The following is a 23,746-nucleotide window of genomic DNA, read 5'->3' as shown; positions in this document are numbered from 1 at the left end:
TTCTTTCCAAAATGGCTCAGCCAGTGCCATGGCTGCTATAGTCAAAAACACCCTTCTTAAAGAACGGCGAGAGCTCACAGATGGCGTGCTTGGACAGCCGCAGCCCGCCCTCAGAGTAGGCCTGGAGAGGGTAGCCTGAAGAGGACATCATCACCCTGAAGAAGTTCTTCAAATACCTCTGTTAAAAATTGAGGGAAAGATCCGTTAGGGGTTACGCAAACAAATTAGGCTCATAAAGCAGGTTTTACACTTTCATGGACCGATTTGACCCAGTAGAGGATTGTCTGGAAAATTGCAGTACTGTGGCCCCATCTTGGTTTGTCATCAATTTACACATTTCTCTTTAGCTCATTAAGTTTAAAATGTTAATAGCAATAGCATGCTACTATTTTTAGTGTTTGGATATATTCTGACAAATTGAGAGCACTAACCTCTAGGTGGTGACTCCTTTCAGCAACCATTCTCTCATCTCTATTTCCAAAGAGTTTTTTGGGAGGAAATTCCAGAGCTACAAGCTGAAATGGAAGCCATTGAGAACATCAGTAAATTTGTTTGTCATACTTATAATTTGAAAGAACAGACCAGGGTGTTTGTGGGTGCAAATGACACCTCTGGATACTTCAGCTTGAGAGTTTTGTGCATTTCCCGAAACCGGCTGTATCGCCTGAAGACGGTCCATGTTTCATCCATCACTGTGATCTATGGATTTAGATAAAAAACATAAAATAAACAAAGTTAGCAATTTTTTTTTGTCAAAAATGACAATTATTACAATAAAACATACCTACATAAGAAATAAAGACCAGGACAAAACTGCATCCAGGAGCAGAGGTGGAAAACAACAATCCAGGAGCTGAGGGGCTAAATAAGACCCTCACCTTGATCTCAAACTCAAAGTGCTCATCTTTCCCCTGCCCTCGGAGAACGTAGCGAGGAATGCTGATTTTAACAGGGTTCTTCAGGTAGTCAGCGTTGGTTCCCAGAGGGACCGAGACCAGTCGCTGCTAAAAGAACAAAGGTGGAGAGAGAAAGATGTGGAAGGAGGGGGTGGATATACAGTATCTCCATATTTATAGAATAATAATCCATTGGTAAGAGTCAACACTAGATATGAATATGACATCACACTCAAAAGCAGCTGCATAAAACAAGACAAACCAACATATTTATACACAAGTACTATCTTTATTTATTCTTTTGTTAACATAATGCTCTTTTAGCAACATAAAATCATTGGTCATATGTCACATACAGTATATAGCACAAACATGTCTCCCTTGATTTATACAGCACATTTAACATTCCTCCTGGAATTATGTTCGATATCATTCATATTCCCCCTGAAATTGTACACATTGCACATTGGATAAAAGAGTCATTTCCCAAATACCACCAGAAAACATTTCCTATATATAACATTTTTGCAAATCTCCAATCAAATTCTGAACTTGTTACTAACAAACTGTCAAAAATCAAAGCGCAACAGAACCCCCACAGTGTGAAGAGAAAAGTACCATCATGTTCACTCACAAGAGAAAGGAGGAGTTAATGAACAGTCCACATTTTCTTTACATCCACTACGTTTCTTTTACTTTAACTATTGGTCATAATTTGAGCAAAGTATTCCACCGCTATTACTTGGAATTACTGGTTTCTACATGAGCAACAAGTTAAAAAACAACAACACATAAAATATTCTAAAATCAACTATTAATCCAATTAAGTCAAATTCTTTAAAAAATATCTAAATTGATACTACCTAAATGTAGAAATCGTATGGCACCACCATGTGGATAAATATTGTAGTCAGTGATTTTTACATACCTGGTGAGCACCCGATGTGAACTTTGGAACAAATGTTTGTAACAATCAAATTGTATTGCTAAATTCCAATTGAGAAAAATCGATAAATCGATAAATGTCTTGTTTTTCAATATCCAATTTTCTTTCATCCACCATTATATTAATAGCATTTATGCACAAACTGTATAAAGAATTCCTGAGTGACTAAAAAAATTAGGACCAATTTAACAATAATTTGCAAGACAAACAACATTCCCTTTATCAAAGACCAACTTGAAATAATCATTGAATCTCATTGAAAACAGACATTTTCTTTTCGTTCTTAACTTGGCTGTTAATCAGTTGGACAAATGATTAATCAGGGCCAAGGCTTCTGAGGTGCAACCAAACGTCAACTTCCAGGAATTATTCATGGGGCTGCCATCAGGAGGGAGAGGAATGTCCGCTGAGTATTCCTTGGCTTTGATTTTGGTCCCAACCTGTATTTTCTGATCCTTGGCAAACAAAATGTCAAGTACCATGCAGTCGTCATTGTGTCTCACAAGAACAAACTTGATGTCTGAACGTCTGCGAAGTTTAACTCCCTGAAACTGGGGCTGGATGGGAACGAAGCTTGAGCATCGCGGAACCGGGTGGAACACACCATCCTCCTGCAGCAGGCCCACATGGGTGTCAGTGAGGAAGAACTGGGAGAGGCCATCTTGACATGGGTTGGAAAACTCTTCCACCTTGACACTTGCGTAGAGAAGAAGGCGAATGTCAGCCAGGGAGGGCTTGTCATGTCCTTCCATGTTGCCATGTATGATGTACAGCAGGTCAGCAAGGACCCTCTTGAAGCGGGAAGTGAAGCGAACATGGCTGTTCAGGATGAGGTCTGGGACATGGGAGCTCCAGTCCAGGGAGAGCAACATGAGGTCTCCATGGAGCAAAGGGTGAGCTGCGGCATCCCCATGATCCTTTGATATCGCAAGGATGTTCAGAAGTGCTCGGCATAATTTCTGGGTAAGATCTTTGCTGTGGGTCAACACAACCAAGATGGTTCCCTCAGAGGAGCCGGTGAGCCGGACATGCTGCCCAGCCAAACTCACTTGGATTTCCTGGATGTCCAAGAGACAGGAGTGGTGAAAAACTTCCAAGGCCTGGTTGTCTTCATGAGAATCAATTCCACAGGAGATTGCATATAATTCTGTTTCAAACAAAAGCAAGCAGCCTGGCTGGGGGGTGGGTTGCTTGTGGTTGGCAACTAGGAGCCAGTAGATACCCAAAAGTTGGTGAGAAGTGCAAGAGTCCTGGAGCACTAATCCATTCAAACGTTGTAGCAGTTCCAGAGGTGGAAGAGACTTTAGTACCAAAAGGCATGTCGGAAACCTTACAAGCCTCTGGAAGAAAACTTCAGGATTTTCAATTTTGCATGACTTCACAGAACCTTCAGGACATTCTGTGGTGCCCTTGACTGCAAGCACATTGTCCCGGTCAGAGGAACTGAAATGCACTTTCTTTTCTCCAAAGCTAGATTTTGACACCAACTTAAACTGCCCTTGCTGAACCAGTGGAAGCTCTCTTGCCACTATGCTCAATACCATTGTTTCTTTTTCTCGAATTTGCCAAATTAAGTTCCTTGTGCTTTGCAGCGGTTTTCCAGCATCATTGTATGTGTCAGTTAGCTTTCCTGCTAAGTATCTGAGAAGATAACCCTGTCTGGCTCCCAGCATTCGGGTTAGCAGATCAGTATCAGAGTTCCCCTGATTCGGCTTTTCTTGACCATTTGCAGACTCTTTGGAGGTCTGGTTTAGACCAAAGTAGCCATTCAAAGAGATCTGACTCTTTAGCACTTCAGCATCTGCCACAGTTTCAGGATACCTTTCTTTCTCTTTGGTTTCTTTTTCAGAGTAGAAATGTGAGGATCTGTCCAGTGGTACATTTTCTTCCCTAGTCTCTCTGGATTGGCAGCACTGAAGTTGTTGTTTCTTGTCACAGTCAAGAATGTAGTGACTGAAGTTGATTTCTTTTTCCCCATGGACATTTTCATTTACATAGCTACCCGTTGTGACAGCCGTTGATGTGTATCCAAGATCTTTGGTGCCAATATCACAATCATAGTGCTTGCTCTTAACTAGATCCACCTTTCCACGATGTACCATCACTTCTACATGCCACAATTTGGCTTGGTCGCCTTGTTTGTGAAGCGGACTCTCTCCTTTGATAAAGTCTTTGCTTGTCTTTTCTGCATTGCTTGCTTCATCTAACTCAAACTGATCTTTCCCCTTTTGTTCCTTTGAAGTTTTATCACCATTCAGGTGAGTGCTTGTCACATGCCCAGGGATGTGCAGGGAACTCCGCCACAGCAAGGGCATGGAGTTCATCTGTGTGGACAAGGGGGGATTCCATGACTATAATTTCAGACTAGAGATCAGGCTCTCAATTACAGCCAATTACATAACAGTAATTCACTGCAGTACGTGATGGTGGTGCACCAAGTGAACCAATCACAGCCATTGAAATTATGCAAAAATTAAGTGACAGTTCCAATAGAATTAGAGACAAAGGGATCATTCTGGATAGAAATGTGAAATTATACACTTTTGTTTGAAAATCCAAAACCCCTATCTGGGTAATGCTAATACTTTTCACCATTTTCCAGTCTGGTGTCCTGAATTATTTCAGTTCTCACACAACACAAGGCAAGCCAATTCACCATTTCTTGGTTATGATATAGATTTTTCTGGTGTATTTAAAGTTACATGCCACACTTTAATAACTACTTTCCTGTAGGTTGTGCTAAAACTGTGTGAACATGTTAAATGGTTAATCTTTTTCCTTGTTGTGGAAACAAATTGTTTTTAGTCTTGCTTTTTTCCCCTTTTTTTTTTTTTTTACATAGTCTTGCATTTTTACAGAGGAAAATGCAAGACTGAAAGGCATTTTGGTTTCTAAAATGCCAGAATAAATGCCATCATGTTCCTACTGTACATGATGCTTCTTGAAGTGGTAGTAGCATGTGTTAGTGAAGATTCAGCGTGATTAACATTTTCTCATGTTACAGGATTGTTTACTAAATTCCGGTTAGTGTTCTCCACAGACAAACAATTATGGGAGAGGAGACCTACCTCATATTTCAGTTTCCTTGGATTTGCAGAGTTTTGTAGCTTTTCATCATCCTGAAATGAAATTAGTCCAAATTAAATTAGCTTTGACAAAAAATACCTTCCAAAGCCATGTTCTACATTTACTAATGGCTAATACATTTAGGCAATCTGATTAGGAAGAACAAAAACAAGCAAGAACATTGTTTTTCCTCCTTTTTTTTCTTTAAATAAAAAATAAAATAAAAATAATACATTTTACATTGGTAGACAGGATAAACAAATAGGCAACAAGAAAAGAAGAATGTCCAACAATTGGTTGATTGGTCCAAAGAATTCATGGAGAGAATTATGGGAAAGGCATGCAGATTACAAGGCCATTCTGTACTGTACCTCCTATAGTGCAGTACATACTAGGCATGATCTGGGCTTACCTCGTCTGTTAATCTAACAGAACTAGAGTCACTAACTTCTTCCTCCTCCTGTAGAATTAAAGAACTGGATATCATTTCAACTTTTGAATGCCATTTGGACATGGAGTGGGAAACTATGTGTATGTCGTTTAAGAACATGGGAGGTTCCTGAATATGAAGCTTCAACAATATGGTGAGACTATCACTCACCATATGCATGCACAGTACATGGGTGAGGTGGATGTCACTGACACCAACCTTCAGTGATTCAGATGAAAGGGAATGCTCCATGTTATTGTCTCCATTGAGGCAGTTCAGCTTCTGTAACCTTCTTTGTACCTCCTCCTCAATGTATGCATTGATCCTGTCACAGAACAAAATATTAAGACAGTCAACATGGTTAAAGATGACCAGGCCAACCAGTCAAAAAAACTGCTACATTACCATTGTTATCATCAACCACGTGTTACACTAACTGTGTAATAGGCACTTCATTGTGCAAGGTGCCTGTGGTACAGGAATTATTCATAGTTATATAAATTTAACATCACAGTTGTTCAATGGAGACGTGCTGCTAGGAGGGTAAGGAGAGTGAGGTCCACCTGTCGTCTGCGAGGGGCAGCACAGCAGGGAGGCCGGGCATGGGGCTGATGGGGGAGTCGGTGTGACTGCTCTTGTCGTCACACGCAGAGTGACTCCTCCCACTGCCGTCGGCCTCGCTGATCCTCTGCTTCAGCTTCTGGATCTCTCGCTCCACTCTGAGGAGAAACGGCGCAAACAATTGTGGTTCATTGTTTGTCCAAAAGAAAGATTATATTATGATTGTATCGTGATATGATTATATAAGAAGTTAGCTAATTTATCTTCTCTATGAGTGCAGTGCTTTTACTGGAGCTGCCATTTCCAGGCCATTTCTTTTCTTGTTATCTTTAACCAATTGTCCAATAACAGCATTATCACCATGCATGATCATAATGCATGAACATGTACCTGTAGGCTACATTTCAGCACAAGACCACGGGAAATTGCTTCAACATGCTATTCTTTCTGCCATATTTCCGCCCGGTAATTCAGGTCGCTAAACCCAAAGCAACAAGCGAAAGTGTGCTGCTGACCTTTCCTGGTCTAGCTCCGACCCGGGCCGCGCGTCCCCTGGGGCCGACCCTTTGCGCCTCTGCTGCCCCTCGCCCTCCTGCTCCAGCGAGAGGCTGCGCCTCAGGGCTGAGTGCCTCCTCTCCAGCCTGGCCACCGCCTGCTCCAGGGCCTCGCGCTGCTGCTTCTCCCGCGACTCCAGGATCTCCATCTCCTTCCGGCGGACCTTCTCCTCCTGGCGCGCCACGTTGGCGGTGAACTCGTACTTCTCCTGGAGCTGCTGCAGCTGCTCGGCGCCGGCGGCGTGCAGCGCCAGGCGCTCCTCCCTCTCCTCCAGCTCCTTCTCCACCTGGTACAGCGTGTTGTCCAGGCAGGGGGGGCTGTCACGGCCGCCGCCGCCGCGTCTGACAAGCTCCGAGGCCCTCTGCCTCTCCTCCGTGACCGCCGGCAGGTGGCTGTCCGACAGGCTGGCCAGCTGGCGCTCCTTGAACAGGAGCCGCTGCTCGGCCTGCTTGATGCACTGCTCCTCCTGCGACAGCGCCGAGGCGTCCTGCACCCCCTTCTCCCGGGTCTCCCTCAGCTGCCGCCGGCGCTCCCCGTGGGCGTGGACCTGGAGGGCAAGGGCGGCGCGCTCTGCGGCGACCTCCTTCTCCAGGCGGTCCCTCTGCTGGCGGAGCCTCTCCTCCAGCCGGCCCAGCTCTTCCGCCTGGGCGGCCTTGAAGTCGGCGTAGCGGGCATGGGCGGCGCGCCCCCCCTCGTCCCCGCCGCCGGCCTCCTTGACGCAAAGCAGCTCCCCGCGGATCTCGGCGAGGGCGTGGCGCTCGTCGGCCAGGCGGCGGGCGTCCTCACGCGCCAGCAGGGCGGCGGCCGCCTCGCGGCGCTCGCGCAGCTGCTCCTCCAGCCGGCCGACCGTGCCTCGCTGCTCGCTCTCGCGCTCAGCCAGCTGCTGGCGCTCTGCCGCTAGCCGCGCCGCCTGCCCCTCCCGCTCGCGCTCTAGCCGCTCCAGCTCGCGGCAGATCTCCGTCTGCTCGGCCGCCTCCAGCCGCCGCCTTGCCTCTTCGTTTTGCGCCTCCTCCTCCTCCTGCTTCCGCCGCTGCAGGTCGAGCTCCTGGGCGTCGCGGTCGCGCTCCTCCTCAAAGCGCTCCTTCTCGGCCAAGAGGTCGCGAAGGCGGGTCTCGATGTCCTGGCTGCGAAAGCGGAGGCTCTCCTCTTGGCGCCGGATGCGCAGCTGGACCTCCTCCGACTCCTTGCGCTGGGACTCCACCTCCTGCTGCAGGCGCTCCAGCTCTGCCTTCTCGCACTTTTGCTTCTCCTCCATCTCCTTGATGAGCCTCCTGTAAACCGACACACACACACACACACACACACACACACACACACACAACTAGTAATCGTCTTATAGTGAAGACAGTGAATAAGACCTCACCCAAGCATTACTTCCTGATAACTAGAGGTTAAAGTCTAATATTCACATATCGCCATTGTCTACAACACTAATATTTGGCATTTCTTGTCGCTTGAGAGTGAGGTCTCCTTCGTGGTGTGTAAATCAATTACAAGCTTCATTTCACCAACTGTTGCAAAAATAGGTGTCATAGAACATATCTTCTCTGAATTACCTTTTGAGCTCCAGCTTTTCCAGTTCTTCGCGTTGCTGTCTCTCAAACTCCAACCTTTAAGCAGAGCAGAGAAACGCCAACACTCAATAAGGATAGAGGGTTTAGGAGTCCCACAAACAAAACGGTTATACTTCACATGACCGGTGACAAAGACAAGGTCTGCATTTCGCACACGGAATGGCTGGCTCCATACACAAAGCAATGGATGAAAAGCTCGATCACGTTATGAGACGTCAAAATGATGACAAAAGCAAGCGGGGCAACGTGCAAAAGAAAAAAGTTTTTTTTTAAAGTTTTTTTTAAAAGACAGAGGACATGATGAGGTTTTATATTAAAAACAGAGACCGGTGGAGCTCAACACATCAGAAAGATGACTAGGACTGTTAAGTGTACATTCAACATTGAACACGCTAGTTCGGTCTACCTGAGAAAGATTGGCCCCTTTTCAGTGAAGAGACTGCCCGGGGTGTGGGGGGAGGGAGGTGTTCGGAGAGAGGCAGAGGTAATTTATCAAAGTACATTTGATTGAATATTGTGTAATTGCACAACGTAATGAAACCAACAGCATTTTCATTTGAGTGTTCACAAAATGGTGGTTCTTTTCCTTAGATTGACTGATTATACTTTTTTGGGCCTGACATCGATGAGTAAATAATAAACCTATGCCTACTCAGTATCACAAAATGACCAAGTTCCATCACTGGTGTTTTGTATGACAGGATGATGCTGTAGGAATTCTCCACCGGGTGGAGCTACACAACAACAAAACAACCGTACTCTGAACAAGCATCAAAGTTCGAACTCACCACATTTTTTGGAGAGTTAGTAACAGAGTCAATGAAGCCTGTGAAGGCTGAGTGATTTGGTATAGGAGATAAGCAGTATGGCCAGCTCACCTCATTTTACCTTGAGTAAGAGGAAAATGCAATGTTACAGACCTCATCCTGTCCAGAGTTCACTTTTAGCACGTTTTTGCAACCACACGACCCATTCATATTGTTTTCCCGGCACCGTAACATAGCACGTGAAACCTGTCCTTTTACTCAGCGATGATGGGGGGGTGAGCAGCAAATACTGGCAGGATATTTCAGCACATGGAGGGAGACGAGAGCTAGCCACTGCGTGGAGGGGGGGGCGGGAGGGCATGGCCTGGGGGGTGAATTCTACATACACTCAGTCTCTCCCGTACGTTGTCTCTTCGAAACAGGCACGCACGCACACGCACACGCACACGCACACACACACACACACACGCACACACAGCCTCTCACAAATACACTCACACTCACTCACCCTGGGTTGTAGAGCATGACTGTGGAGAGGCTCTCGCATGACTGGGACAGATTCGTCATGGACAAACTGAACGTGCTGAGCAGGCCGCTCTGGGGAAATCAAACACACACATACAAGGTTGGCAATACGACTCCTCATGACTCGTTATTGATGAGCAAATCTGAATCCCATCAGCACAGTGATTACACTAAGTGTGCCATTCTACTCAATGCTAATCTACATGATTAATAAGCTCAAGTGGCTAGACTGAGAACGAGAGAGAGAGAGAGAGAGAGAGAGAGAAGAGCAAGACAGAACGAGAGGAGAGAGGGAGACAGAAAAAGAGACAAAGTGAGAGAGAGAAGAGACAGAAAGAGAGAGACAGAAAAGAGGAGCAGCATGATTGTCGTACCTTCCTCTTTTCCCTGAGCTTAGCTGCCTCTTTGGGGTGGTTGAAACGGAACATGTTGGTTCTGCCCAGCAGGATGACGGCACCTGGCAAAACAGTGAAGATCAGCACTGGTAAATAAAAAAGGTCTTGCGAGCGTGAAATGACCGGCCTGGTTAACTGAGATGGCTAGGTATCTGGGGGTCCTACCTTGGTTGAGTGGGGACGGTTCTGTCACTTGCACTCCATTCACAGAACACTGGGCCCCATTGAGAGGTATCAAGGTGACAGTGCCATTCTGGTTCTCAAACATGCAGTGTTCGCTCTCCAGATCCAAGCCATGGAGAACTGCAGTGAGAGAGAAACAGACAGAAAGAAAACCGGGATTTAAACAGCAGCCAACTATAATCCTATTATTTCCATTTACCCATTGCTAGAGACATCAAGTTATCGCAAGTTTGTTTCCCAGGTAGATCGCTGTTTAGTTAGCATTGTCAATAGCTTCCAATGCCAAATATTATCAAAGGAGAAATCACTCACTGATATCCTGTTCTGTTGAAGCGTCATCTCTGCCCACATACGTCCTGCCCTCCTGAAAGTGCAAAGGTACGCCAAATACAAACTGCTTTTAACCAAGCTTACAAAAATGCATTATAAAACTTTTGATGTTATAATACTGTATAACCGATTTGTGGCGCAGTCAAGATCAGGAAGAAGGTAGGAAATGCAGGAAAAACTTAAGCCTATCGACATCACCCCAAAGGTGGCGCCAGCAGAATACCGACCTTCAGATGGTAGAGGATGATCCCTGTGCTGAGGAGGTCGTCGTCAATACCGATAAGGTGAGGCAACTCGGAGTCCAGGACCACGCCAATCCCCTCTTTCCTCAGGGCAAGGGTCTCTTCCTGTTGGGAGAGTGTTCGTGGAAAGATTGTTAGAATTTGGCTGATAGTCCGTATCAGCTACCTAGCCACCTCAGTAACAGCTACCTAGCCACCTGAGTTAATTTTTCATATACATGCATTGAGTGTGAAGTGCACTAGATGTGACGTTTTGTACCAACAGCTTTTGAGTCTGCTCACCTTGAGGATGTTCTGCGTTTCATTCCATTTGTTGGTCCACTCCTTAGTTAGCTCTAACACCTGAAAGACAATCAGCAGGTAAGTCAACAATAATAATAATGTGCTGCAGGAAAGTCAAGGTTCCAGAAAAAAAAAGTCTTCACTGAGGTCGTGTCACCCCTTCGGTTTCAAAGATGGATTGTTCACTAAGGCAAACAACTTTTTGAAAGAACAACACATTAGCCTCACCCTGGCTTCGTTCTGGAGCAGTTTCTCCTCCATGCTCAAAGCGGTGGGCGAATCCAGGAGAGCAATCTGACACAAAAACAAACAGGATCGATGTACTACAACTGCATCAATCATAAACTGCCGACACATTAGAGACATTAGCGATGGCAGACAAAAAAAATCTGAGATGCCTCTGTAGTACACACAAAAAAAAGCTATGCGCATTTTGGTATTTGCCATTTTATATTATTCTATTATATTACAATTGTATATTATTCAAATTACTAATTAATTCTACATACACTAAGAAGTTTAGTTTAGATCAGCCAATGAGGTTAGGATAAGGAGGTCATGTAATATTCTGCCCAGCTCCTCTTGAGGGCGCGCGCATTTCCGTCAGAGATTTGGGAGAGAAAAACGGTTCACGTCTTTATCATGTGACTTTTATCCTGTTTCCCAGGTCAGTAGATCGTGATAAGCACAAGAAACTAACTTCTAAGGTTGTTATATTCATGTAGAATACGTCTGATGCAGTTTGTGTACATTTGAGTGTCAGTATTTGAGTTTAGAGTACAGTTGTGCCCCGCTGCCTCTCTGCATTTGCCAGCTAGCTAGAAGTTAGCTAGTAGCCATTACTACAGCCTACTTACTATAAGTACATGCAATTTGTAGCATACAAACCAGCATGAATGCTGAGACGGTGGACATTGAATTGAGATATGGACATGGGCATTACACACTAGCACAAGGGACATGATTGAATGTAAATTGTATTTTTTTTATTGAATGTTGTTAATAAACAGAGAAGATTTGGGAGAGAGAAAACCGGTTCACGTCTTCATCCTGTGACTTTTGTCCTGTTTCCCAGGGATTGAAGGGCATGGACCCAGCCACAGTGCTAAGCTTTGTAGTCTGCTAAAATTTGGAGGCTCGTCAGGGATCCATCCTCTTCACAAGCATCAGAGGGATGGGTCCAGTGATTCCAGAACCACGAGAGACAAGGTGACAAAATGTACTGCAGACCAGGAGTCAGGTGGATGTCCATCGAGGGAGATCAAGGTTGGGTCTTCACTTCGCTACGGAGCTGCAGTGCCGATCCGAGGGTCAACACACAGTCACCAGGAGCCGCTGGTTCATCAGACCAACACACACACACACACACGGGACGATAAGAGCTGGTGTGGAGCATCAAAAAGAACTTGGTCAGACTAACATGCACCGACATCTAAAAAGTTGCCAGGGATCTTGCACCTGACAGCGACGACCAAGCCAAGCTGAGCCCAAGTGACGAGGAAGGCTGCACAGACTATGTTGTTGCCTACATACAGTCTCAGAAGCTGCTAGAAAGTGAGGATGAAGGTATGGCTCAATTGTTGATGTTGAATGATTTGTTGAATAGTGATTGCTTCTGTTGATGTGCCAGCTAATGGGTCAGGTGATGTACATGTTGGTCCTAGTCCATCCACTGTGAACACAGACTATGTAACACACCCTGAACCAAACACATTCACACAACCACATCCCCACTCCAAGACACATGTCCACACAACTTCAGAGTCGGTGGGGGAGCTGAGAAGAATATATAAAGAGATGGGTGAGCAACTGAGACGATGTATTTAAGGACATGCTCGTAAATAAAGATGAGATGAGTTGCAGAACAAGGGCTTCCTCCGATCTCACCTTGGTGAAAAAGCAACAACAGAACTGTTCCAGGAATTGATGTGTACTAGACAGCTCGAGCAAGAGTCACCCCAGCAGTTCCTGTACCGCATGATTGGACTCAAACAGAGACTCTTTTTCCAGTCAAAGCAGACTAACACTGACATCTCCTATGATCCTAAAACCATTCAAGAGGTTTTAGGATAGGAAACGGCCAGGCGGTTTATCCACAGACACCACCAGCCCAAGCGCGCCTCACCCCCAGCCCTGCCTCTCTCCTCAGTCACCCCCCAACCGATATCCCCAACCCCCACACACTCAAGAGAGAGGAAGAACATCTTGTTGTCCAAAATGCTCTGAACAGAATCAACAGGAGTGTAACCACTGCTTTGTGTGTGGCGAGACAGGACACCGGGCAGTAGGGTGCTTGAAGCGGACCAAGTTTCAGGAAAACGGGAGCCGGTCCCAGCCAAGGGAAAGCATCAAGCAGAAGAAGACGAACATCAAACTCTCCCCTCGAACTCGTCTACATTGACTATCTCCATCTAGAGGCCAGTCGGGGTGGATGTGAGTACATTTTGGTCGTGGTCGACCAATTCACCAGATTCGCGCAAGCGTACCCTACCAGGAACAAGGCTGGCAAGACGGCAGCTGACCGGCTGTTCAACGACTTCATCCCCAGATTCGGCTACCCTGACAAAACTCCCCCATGACCAGGGAAGGGGGTTTGAAAACGAACTGTTCAGAACTCTCAGACAGTTGTCCGGCGTCGGCTATTCAAGAACCTCACCCTATCATCCCAAGGGTAACCCCGCAGAGAGACTGAACCGGACCCCGTTACAAATGCTTCGTACCCTTGGTGAGAAAGAAAAGGAGACCTGGAAGGACCATCTTCACCACGTGATCCACGCATACTACTGCACGAAGCATGAGGCCACGGGCTTCTCCCCTCACTTCCTGTTGTATGGACGTCATCCACGCCTTCATGTCGACCTTCTCTTCCGCCTGATGCAGATGAAGTAGCTGAAACTCCAAGAGGATATGCTGAGAAATGGGCCGGGAAGATGACAGAAGCATTTCGGATGGCAAACGCAAACAGCCAACAGTCCTGCTCCAAGGGGAAGAGATACTATGACAGAAGGAGCAAAGGTGTAACTCTTCAGCAAGGAGGCCGGGTCCTGGTACGAAACCTCAGCGAAAGAGGTGGCCCCGGAAAACTCAAACTATTGGGAGAAAACAAGCTACATTGTGAAAGAGAAAGTGGGGGACAATGCTGTCTACAAAGTAACCCCAGAGAGAGGAGGTACCACCCGCACTCTGCACCAAAACATGCTGTTACAAGTGAACGACCTACCTGTAGAGCTGCCCGAAGACACAGTCACTACCAAAATACCGAAATCCCAAAAGAGAACTAAGAGGTTCCCAGCATCTGAGGCCACAGGACGGACACAGAGGCCAGATAGCAGTGACTCTGAAGAAGATGAAGAGATGCCTGGTTATTGGCTACGGATACCTGTGAGACAACAAAAGGGCGAGTACCTACCAGCTCACTTATCTAACAAACCTGGACAGAGGGAGACCCGCATGAGGGAGATAATCCATATTGAACCTGAAAGAGAAATGGAAAATGGAACAGATGAGGACCAGGGAAATCACACTGACAATGAACATACAATAGGCTCACCCCAGCTGAACAGTGATACCCCAGAGGCACCCAAAATAACTCATCATGAAGAAGAGGTCCCCTCACCCCCTCCAGAGTACCAAGTTCCCTGAGACAGTCCACCAGAGAGAGACGACCTCGCCACATGTTCACATAGACCTCCATTGGCCAACCTACCTATCAGTTACATCCCACGGTGAATGCAGTCGGAGTCCGGCCAACTCCTTGGACTTACCTGGGTGACCCTTATCACTACATCCAACCCTCCCAACCGCCATCCATCAACCCATAACCATACTCACCCGTCACACACCCAATACATTATTTCTGAACAACTACTGATTACACACAGACAACAGTTCATACTTACCTTTGAAATCCTGTGTGTTGCTGTTTACATGGTGATGTTATTTTTGAATTATTATTGTAAAGTGTCAGGAGCCACTTCTGTTTGTGGGGGAATGTGTAGTACACAAAAAAAAACGATATGCATTTTGGTATTTTCTATTTTATGTTATTCTATATTATATTACTATTCTATGTTATTCAAATTAATAATTCATTCTACATACACTGTAATAAGTTTAGTTTAGATCAGGACTGAAGAGTGGAGCCAATGAGGTTAGGATAAGGAGGTCATGTGATATTCTGCCCAGCTCCTCTGAGGGCGCGTGCGCATTTCCCTCAGAGAAGATTTGGGAGAGAGAAAACCGGCTCACGTCTTCAACCTGTGAATTTTGTCCTGTTTCCAAGGTCAGTAGATCGTGATAAGCACAAGAAACTAACTTCTAAGGTTATATTCATGTAGAATACGTCTGATGCAGTTTGTGTACATTTGAGTGTCAGTATTTGAGTTCAGAGTAGAGTTGTCTGCTGCCTCTCTGCATTTCTCCGGTCAAAACGTTAGATGACTGTATTTATTCACTTGACAGTTTAGAACATATTTTTATGGATTTGTTGTTTATAATTACCAACCAAGATAACCTACTCGTGTTACGTTTATTGAATGGTAAAAGTCTCATAGTGAGACTAGTAGACTAGTAGACTAGACTGGTACTCGTGACACCTCTATTCTACAATACAATTAGTAGCAATACTCAGTTATTATACGCTGTTTAATATACTTTATACCTCAAATAGAATCCTTTTGAGCTTACCATAAGATCAACCTATTTCACAGCAAATTTTAATGGACAGAATTATGAGTTTCTGTTTAAGGGATATCGGTTGGTGTTCAGGAGGGCTATAGGAAACGTAAAAGAGGCTGTACATTCAAGAGCCATCATCTTAGACCACCGGCATAAAATCTAATTAATGTCTGTGACAATCCCAACCTGGTTTCCCTGGACCAGCAGCGCCTTCAGCCGGGCGATCTCCGCCCTCAGCTCCCTGATGAGCTTCACGTTGCAGTCCTCGTTGATCGTGGGCTTGTTGATGATGTTCTTGGCGCGGTTGGCGTAGCGAAGGGTACTCAGTGTCTCGCCATAGTTGACATCGGCGGGCGAAATAGCTGCCGTGACAGACAAAAAAACACTTTGGAATAGTGGCCTTACTGCTAATGTACCACAGCTGAACCCAGGGGCCACGCCTCAGGCTAACGATAGCTTTAAAGGTATACTTAGTTGGATTTTCCTAAAAAAATAAAGTATAGTCATAGAAAAACAATCCCTCTCAAGGATCACTTAGGCCTCACTAGAATGTGTGATGGTGTGTTTATCTGCAGAGGCCCCTCCGTCTGGCTCTATTTTGTTGTTCATTCTTTGGGACATTTCTGGGCATCAATCTTTGGGCTGTGCAGGTGGGGAGTTCGGGGGAAGTGGGGTGGGAGTACCCCTCTACCAATACAGTTGTCAGTCTGACTGGAGAGTGCAGTCTGACTGAGTGACAAATTGAGAAGCTAAGATAATTGAGGGGGCAGAATCTATGTAAAATACCAAAATATAGCAAGGCTAAATGGCAAGACTGACAAAGCTCTTTCAAAATCTGGGGTCGGCGTTCACCCACTGGCGAACACTGAAGCAGTGGATGGTGATGAAGAGTGATGCGGAGTTGGCTTATTTTCAGTTCGACAGGTATGTCACTCTTACTAGCTAAATGCAGAGGCTTTTCCTGGCGAAGTTCATTCTAACTCAAGTGGACGAGTGCGCGCTGGCTTTGTACTATGGGAGAAAAGCCTGTGTGTGTTTGTGGATCAATTGAGCTCTTTGATGTTGTGTGTGTGTGTGTGGGGGGGATGTGGTTCGTTTCTCGCTGACTTGCAGATGTTACACTGCAGATGGAAAAAATCTGTCCGGCTTGGCAACCGTGGTTAGGGGGAGGAGCAGGGGAGGAGGGGCGGAGTTTGAATGTTGTGTTTACAAAACACAACCGACAAATCCTACTAATTATACCTTTAACCGATTTGAATGAGCATTTCTGTTTACTTTCCAAAGCATCTTTTTATTTAATTATTATCCGACTCACTTGCGATCATGATGGTCTTGGCGTTGCCTCCCAGGCTGTCCTTCAGCAGCCAAGTTAGCACAGAGTCTCTGTAAGGAACGAACACCTGCTTCTTCTTCAGGTTGGTGTTCACGCCGTCCTGGGTGATATCAGCTGGAACACGAGGTCATCAGTCAATTAATGATAGTCATGTCTCTCCTGTGAAGTATTTAGCCCATGTTTACTGCTCTGTAAATGTTCTTAACCAAATAGACAAATATTTTCCAGGACCTTGGTGTCCCTGGGTGTAACTGTTTTTTGTTCCCTCTGGAATATGTAGGGGTGGGACCTACGGCCACCCCCCATTGCTCTCTGTCAAGCGCATTGTGTTGCCTCTGTGTATGAAATGCGCTATACAAATAAAGATTGATTTGATTTAAGCCAATAACACTGATAAGCCACAGTAGAAAAAAAAGAGCCCCGCACATGCAGGACTGAGAGACGCTCACCCAGAGCGGAGATGACGTTGCCGAGGGTGACCAGGGACTTGTTGATGTTCCCGCCCTCCTTCAGCCGGACGCCGGTGGCCCCTGTGGCGTCGGCCCGTTCGCTGCCCGCCAGGTCCACCAGGTGGATCTTACTGACCGTCTCGCATGGCATCTCCGCGTCGAACTTTGCCTTACGCGGGGAGAGAAAAAGAACAGAGGACTTAAAATTGACTAGCAACGATGACGCCGTGATTAAAAGGAGTAGTTCAAGCAAAATGTTACTATTGTTATTTACGGGTCTGCCATTTGCTAAAAATAATTGCCCCGAAAAACTGTAAATACCATTCGAGCCAATCATGCATTTTGTAGCTGACTGCATGCTTTGGCGAAAAGCCTCATGACATGATGAATCATCGAAAACTGGTGGGGTAGTCTGACAACTCCATTCACAGTATCTGTTAGGCACGAAGTGGAGTCCACTCCTTACAAGATATGCAATAAGGTCAGGCTTACTAGTTTTCAACGCTTTGAATGATAATGAAGAGCTGAAGAGTAGAACAGCAATCCAACATAGCAAGTGAACTGGTACTAAACCGTACGGCTACAGTGTGAAAATACAAGATTAAAACAGCAGTGTCCATACACATGGTAACAAAACGCAGCCGGCAAAAATATCTTCCAGGGTGAGGATCCTGCTGGTAGTCAGCGCCCACCTGGGTGAAGTTGATGGTGAAGATGGCGTGTGAACGGCTGCTGGTGTCGTTCATGCTGGTGCTGGCCGTGGTGCGGTTGATGTTGCCTGCATCCATCAGCTCCTCCACGTCGTTGTAGTTCTGCACCAGGTGCTTGGACAGATCTGGGGTCAGGGGAGAAGGTCGATTTAACGCAGGCATGTATTATTATAAAGAGAGACGATCTGATATAAGCATCTAGCTACGGGTTGATTTCTCTGGCATGGACAGTTTGGAGACCAGTCTTAGCACTGAAAGCAGCAGAACTATGGAAAATTTGAAAGCACTAGGGTTGAAGTGTACTAGCACAATTTCCTAGTGTACTTTTGTGATCTCGGAGGCAATACAATTGACAAAAATTGACCAGTTTAAAAAAAGAAACGTAAAAGTATTTCTAAACTAAAACCCATTTGATTGGCCCAACTCTGATCCCCAGTATTGAGCACCGTGCAGGTCAGCCGGCAGGCCTACCCTCAACGTAAGGTCCGTCTTTGGGGTGCTCCCGGACCCTCAGGTTGTAGGTTTGGCTGGACTTCCTTCTGAGCAGGTCTCTGACACGCTCATTGTAGATCTCCAGGTAGCTGACAACAATAGCAACAGGGAGATAGGGGTCATGGCAAAGTTTGGTGCACTGATACACAAGAGAGTAAAGGCCCTGACACACCAACCCGACGTCAAAGAACTACTCTAGCACCGACGATGACAACTGCTGTGTCGCCTCGCGTCGCCCGTTTCCGGGCCGACAAGTTTCACTTGAACACACCAAGCGGACAACAGCCAGTAGCTGACGAGCGCGTACATTTGAGCCTGCGTGAGATTAAATAACTCCACACCACCAGGTGGCAGTAGTCTGTAACATCAAGGGGAAACGGAACACCGCCGAATGTATAAACCGTAAACAACACAGCATTTGTTTAGCTACATATACAGCACTCTCGCTCAGCATAGACGGTAATCTCAGAGAATGTGTACTAAATTGTGTAAATTGAAGAGGTCTGAAATTGCACTGTCGTGATCAGCCTCTATGATGAAATCAGATGCAGATGGCCCATCTCTATGCTAAAATATCCGGGAATATTGTGGATGATGATGAGAGAAATTTGGGTGCAATCATGCCAGGTGGCATAGAATACATGTAGCCCCACCTGGACAATCAGTGGCCTGTACATTTCATGGGTTGTACAATGCAATCATTTCACCTCGACTCGGGGTCCAAAGCACGACACATTGTATTGTCTTGTTTTCCAGTGCCCAGACACAGTCAAAGAGTGGCAGGAAGTAGCAGATGGATTCCAGGCCCAGTGGAACTTCCCAAACTGCCTAGGTGCTATGGATGAGAAACGCATCAACATCCACCCCCCAGCCGGAAGTGTCCCGAAAAGATAGAGACAAGACCCTGACCTACGGCCTGGCCTCCCTGTCACACACAACCAATGCTACAACACGAGCAAAGCTGCAGAAGGATGAACCACAGTATGCCGTTACTGTGTCCGATAGTGATGTGGTGCCTTTTCAGTGGGACAAAATATAGGAAATGTCATATTTTAGTGTAGTGATTTTGTTTTCTCGTGCGCTACCCGCGTTGCACGCCACGCCAGCTCATGTGCAGCGGAGGAATAAGGAAGTGTTTATGAACGATGACTAAACTGAAGTTCTGCCGTGTGTGGCCAACTTCCATTTGTATACCTCTGTCTACTTGTAAAATAATCAACTGTAACAAAACAAAAGTAATTGACTGACTTCTATCTTTCCCCCCTTACTTAGTTCCCTCAGTCGATAACCCATTGACTTCCTTTCTGCAGCTCCTTCCAGCAACATTTTAATCAATTTAAACCTTTTGATTTTAAATCACGTCGTTACGTTCCTACCTTCCTTCCGTCCTACCTACCTTCTGTCCATTGTAACCAAGGGTGTAATGGAGGGTAAACCCAAGTAAACTCGGTTTACCCACCTCTTTAAAATGAGGCTGAGTTTACTCAGCTATTTTCTGATCAACTATTATCATCAATGAGGGGAAACTGCACTCAACAGAGTTTACCCACCTCTGTATTTACCACTACACCCCTGATTGTAACTGAAGGTGTTTGCATTATCCCCTCTATGTTGTAAAAGGAACTGGATTGTTACTCAAGACTCTTCTGTGTTTGAAAAGAAACCAAGGCGTAAACTACTCATTTTCTTCTAAAGTCGTCACATTTAGATTCTGAATAGAATGCACTGATAGCCTATCAGATGAGCGGAGATGAGCGGAGCCTATCAGATGAGCGGAGATGAGCGGAGAAGTGCAGGAAAATTGCTGCTGTGTTTTCTTTTCTTCATACAGTACTTCTACTTCATACATGGGACATGGAATCAATTATAAAATTGTCCTTTACACAACGTTCTAGATTACATTGGATTCAACATTGCACCGTTGCCTACAAGTAGCTGGAAGGGATTCTTTTAAGTCCTCTAAAATTGGCCTGAAACCTACTGTAATGTGTGTGCATTCTAAAGTCTAGTAATCTACTTTAAGGAGGAGTAGTGATTCAAGTTGAGACTTGTTTATTGACGTTTTGGATCTATGGTCTTTCACAAGATGAGGCACAATGTACACAATGTACAAAGAGTTTACCTGGTTTTATTGATGTTTTGTGGCACCTCAGACAGTTTTTTTTTTTTGTTAATCTCTTACCTGACCTCCGTGCGGAACGACGCCTCATCCCAGCGAGCCATGCCGGCGATCCGGCTGAACAGACCCTCACATATCCTGGGGATGAGGCCCGCATCGGCCTGGAAGACAGACAGGATACAGGGCTCCCTCTTAAAGACACATTGTGAACTTACCGCATTTTATTGAAGAATACTCTACAATAATAAAAAAATAAAAAAAATAAACTACTACAACAACAATAACTATAATATATAACAATAATCATAATCATTATTTTTTATTGTTATTATTATTATTAGTGAACTCCAACCTTTCTTCCCAGACGCTTAAAAGTGAAACTGACACAGACCGATAGCCTGGCGTTGCCAGCCTGATCTCGCGAGCTCACATTCTATTTCACTCCACAGATCAGTCTGGACATCCAAATCATTGTTCTAAATGAATCCACTCGAACAAAGATTGGTTCATGACAATCGCAACCGTTTATCTAATATGGGGCGGGTTTAATAATATGAAGGAACAGAGGAGCGCCGTTGAGGCATTTTCGCTGATTGGTTGTAGGTCTGTCTGTCTATGCCCGTTGGTAACGACCCTTGGGAATCGGAAAGCAACTGTGAGTTTCCAGACCATTCGCATTTTAGAGAATTGGGTCTGGAGAAGCCAGGCTAACAGACTGAGCCCTCTCTCTGTAATGCTCTTTGTTAATTCTATACAGACAACCAGAGTCCAGATAGCAGATAACAGTGCCTGTCATGTTTGATTTGGTGTTTAGCATCTAGATCTGTTAGTCTCACTGGATTTCCCATCATGGTGTAGGACTTTCCCGATCCGGTCTGGCCGTAGGCGAAGATGCAAGCGTTGTAGCCTTCAAAAGCAGCCTTGAGTACATCAGAGCCCAGGTCTTTGAAAACCTGCACAGGGAAGGAAGGAGAACAGACACAGGTTCTTTAAACAAGAACATTACCTACACAGTTAAAGGAAAACATTACCCTGCTTAGTCAAATATTTTAAATGTAATAAAATCAAGCAAATGCATGTAATGTATTGGAAATCTTATGCATCAAAATGGAAGTCATGTAATTATCACGCACTGTTCATTACTAAGAGAGGGACTATTGATATTGCATCCACATTGCTGGCAATACACTGTTTTGCATTTTACCATATCTAAGCTCAGACATAATATCATAAAGCTGCTTTTTTCATAATCTGATTTAAGCAAAACACATTTTCAAAAAAAACAACCAAAAACTCCTCCGCTGGCATGAATGATTTCCTCTGACCACGATGTGACTTTTTACCTTTTCCTGTGAAACAAAGATGGTGCTTTTGCAGTCAGCAGAATCGTAAGAGAAGTCATATGTGAAGCTCTTGGTTCTCTCCCTCATGGAATCTCCGGTAATGCCATCTGGTATCTAGTGAAATAATAATGGAACAAAATTATAGCCTTCACAGCCTGCCAATAATGCTAAAAATATGTATATCTCATAAGCAGCTGAAGCTGATGTACATTATCAGAGTGGAGGAATGAACTTCACATTTGATGATTTCCAAGCTGTCTTGTGCAGGCAGACTTGCCTTATATAGGTCAAACCTTAAAAACAAAATCACCTTTAGGTTTGTAACTGATGTCTTTGTGCCTTCCATCTCAATTATACATTTTGCAGACAAATCCTTCTCCCTGTAAAAAAAACAACAAAAAAACAAGACAACAATCAGGATAAAATATTACTGAATGGTATCGTCATTTACATATAAAGATAGCTATGCCAATGTTCCAAATCACTGAAGCACTTTATGGAGTACAAATTGGAGCAACAAAAGAGAACTATTCCATAGATTATAAAAGACATCCTGCATATATTTAAAAGAAAACAGCAGTTCCAGCATTACCCACGATATAATCACAAACACACAATAGACTAGGCACCTTATACAGTAATGCTATAGCCTATCAGATATGTTTGCTAAGATCCTACAGTATCATGCTTTGCTCAGATCATGTATTGGACCTGGTCATTTTGAGGACCATTTTGAGCTGTTTGGGGACCTTCTTACCGACGAGTGTGTGTGTTTTATATGGTTGCTTATGTTTTATTTTGTTAGGCCTATGTGTTTTATATCTTTGTTTTTATGATTGGTTGCATTTGATACAAATAAATAAATAAAAACTGTAACTGCAGGACTCTGTTAAACAGACTTTGGTCTCAGTGGCTCCCCGATCAATGTAAAGTGTTCTAAGCTTTTTCTCAGGTGACTGTAAACACAATGCCAGCTGGCTCAGGTTATGGTCTCTAGGGCTAGACAGTGTTCTGTAAATGAGGGAAACGTTACCCTTTTCAGTAGCCCATTGTTTTTCTGGCAAATAGCTTGGAGTTAATTCAGGTTTGTTCACAACTTGATACGTGGATGACCAAATATACAAGCAATTCAACATGGGCAATACACAATATCGAAAAACATCGCAATAGATCCAACCAGTCCACCGTTTCATACAGCTTGCTATGCAGCAGTAGGTCTCTCTACCTTTTGAAGTTGAGCAATGTTCTAATCAAGTGAGTCATGCAATGTCGTATGTTGACTTCACCCCTTTCGTTACACGCTGAAGTTAAACTGAAAGTAAAGCCGCCCTAGCTACCTAATCGCCACGGAAATAATATAACGGTCGAATTCTCAATGCCAACATTGTAAAATTGTAGCTAGTAGCCAACTACTAACATCATCTCTTCTGTCACTTACCTCCCGTTCATGGGCCTGAGCCGGACAGCTACCCGTACCGATGCCATTGCACATCCCTCTTGTGTGCGTCCACTACTAGCTACATCCAGTTAGCCGTGAAATCTTGCAACAAATAATTGTGTTTAACACGCAGAGCTTCAAAACTCCATTCGGGGGGCTATGTGACAGCCGGTTTGTGGTAGGTTTCCTCCGGACCAGTCAGAGCACCAGAATGTGGATATTTTCACCAGAGTAGTGTTGTTTGTGTCCTTCCATCGTGCACCCTGCCGCGTTCCCAGCGACCGTGCACAATTGATTAGATTGCTAGCTTTAGCATCCCAGAAAGTAGCCTAATCAAACTCCTGGGTCATCAGCTGATAAACCAGAAAGCTGATACGGATGCTCGGAGAGGACAAAACGGTACGGAAACTCTTCAAAAAGAGGTAAACAGTGT

The 23,746-nt window shown here is 45.0% G+C and overlaps 1 protein-coding gene across 3 annotated transcripts; it reads right to left on the bottom strand.

Annotated features, from left to right (window-relative positions):
- kif16ba (kinesin family member 16Ba) lies at nucleotides 1-23,613 on the bottom strand. 3 transcript variants are annotated; one of them, XM_084441197.1, is made up of 27 exons: nucleotides 23,314-23,613; nucleotides 22,186-22,255; nucleotides 21,876-21,989; nucleotides 21,369-21,485; nucleotides 20,596-20,693; nucleotides 18,393-18,502; nucleotides 17,904-18,046; nucleotides 17,212-17,380; nucleotides 16,745-16,876; nucleotides 15,616-15,791; nucleotides 10,981-11,046; nucleotides 10,753-10,812; nucleotides 10,456-10,575; nucleotides 10,211-10,262; nucleotides 9,881-10,018; nucleotides 9,695-9,777; nucleotides 9,304-9,392; nucleotides 8,011-8,064; nucleotides 6,415-7,725; nucleotides 5,902-6,057; nucleotides 5,558-5,663; nucleotides 5,321-5,368; nucleotides 4,911-4,961; nucleotides 879-1,004; nucleotides 610-699; nucleotides 432-515; nucleotides 1-178 (listed from the first exon to the last, which is right to left on the bottom strand). In XM_084441197.1, exons 1-27 carry the CDS (start codon nucleotides 23,358-23,360, stop codon nucleotides 17-19), a joined length of 3,972 nt encoding a protein of 1,323 aa, XP_084297323.1. In that variant the 5' UTR covers nucleotides 23,361-23,613; the 3' UTR covers nucleotides 1-16. The 3 variants fall into 3 exon arrangements, with proteins under 3 accessions (XP_084297323.1, XP_084297324.1, XP_084297322.1); XM_084441198.1 differs by having other exon boundaries at nucleotides 879-1,001; XM_084441196.1 differs by lacking the exons at nucleotides 1-178; nucleotides 432-515; nucleotides 610-699; nucleotides 879-1,004 and adding an exon at nucleotides 1,959-4,166.
- Between the last annotated feature and the right edge of the window lie 133 nt (nucleotides 23,614-23,746).

This window comes from Borostomias antarcticus (assembly GCF_949987555.1).
Source record: "Borostomias antarcticus genome assembly, chromosome: 7".
Taxonomy (NCBI): Eukaryota; Metazoa; Chordata; class Actinopteri; order Stomiiformes; family Stomiidae; genus Borostomias; species Borostomias antarcticus.
The sequence above is the reverse complement of the archived record's forward strand: the minus strand, read 5'-3'. Positions and strand labels throughout refer to the sequence as shown.

Coding starts and splice junctions, on each gene's coding strand:
- kif16ba (XM_084441196.1), bottom strand. CDS start 23,360: ATGGCATCGGTACGGGTAGCTGTCCGGCTCAGGCCCATGAACGGGAG. Junction 16,877..17,211: donor CAACGTCATCTCCGCTCTGG/GTGAGCGTCTCT, acceptor CTCGTGTTCCAG/CTGATATCACCCAGGACGGC. Junction 4,962..5,320: donor CTGTTAGATTAACAGACGAG/GTAAGCCCAGAT, acceptor ATTTCATTTCAG/GATGATGAAAAGCTACAAAA.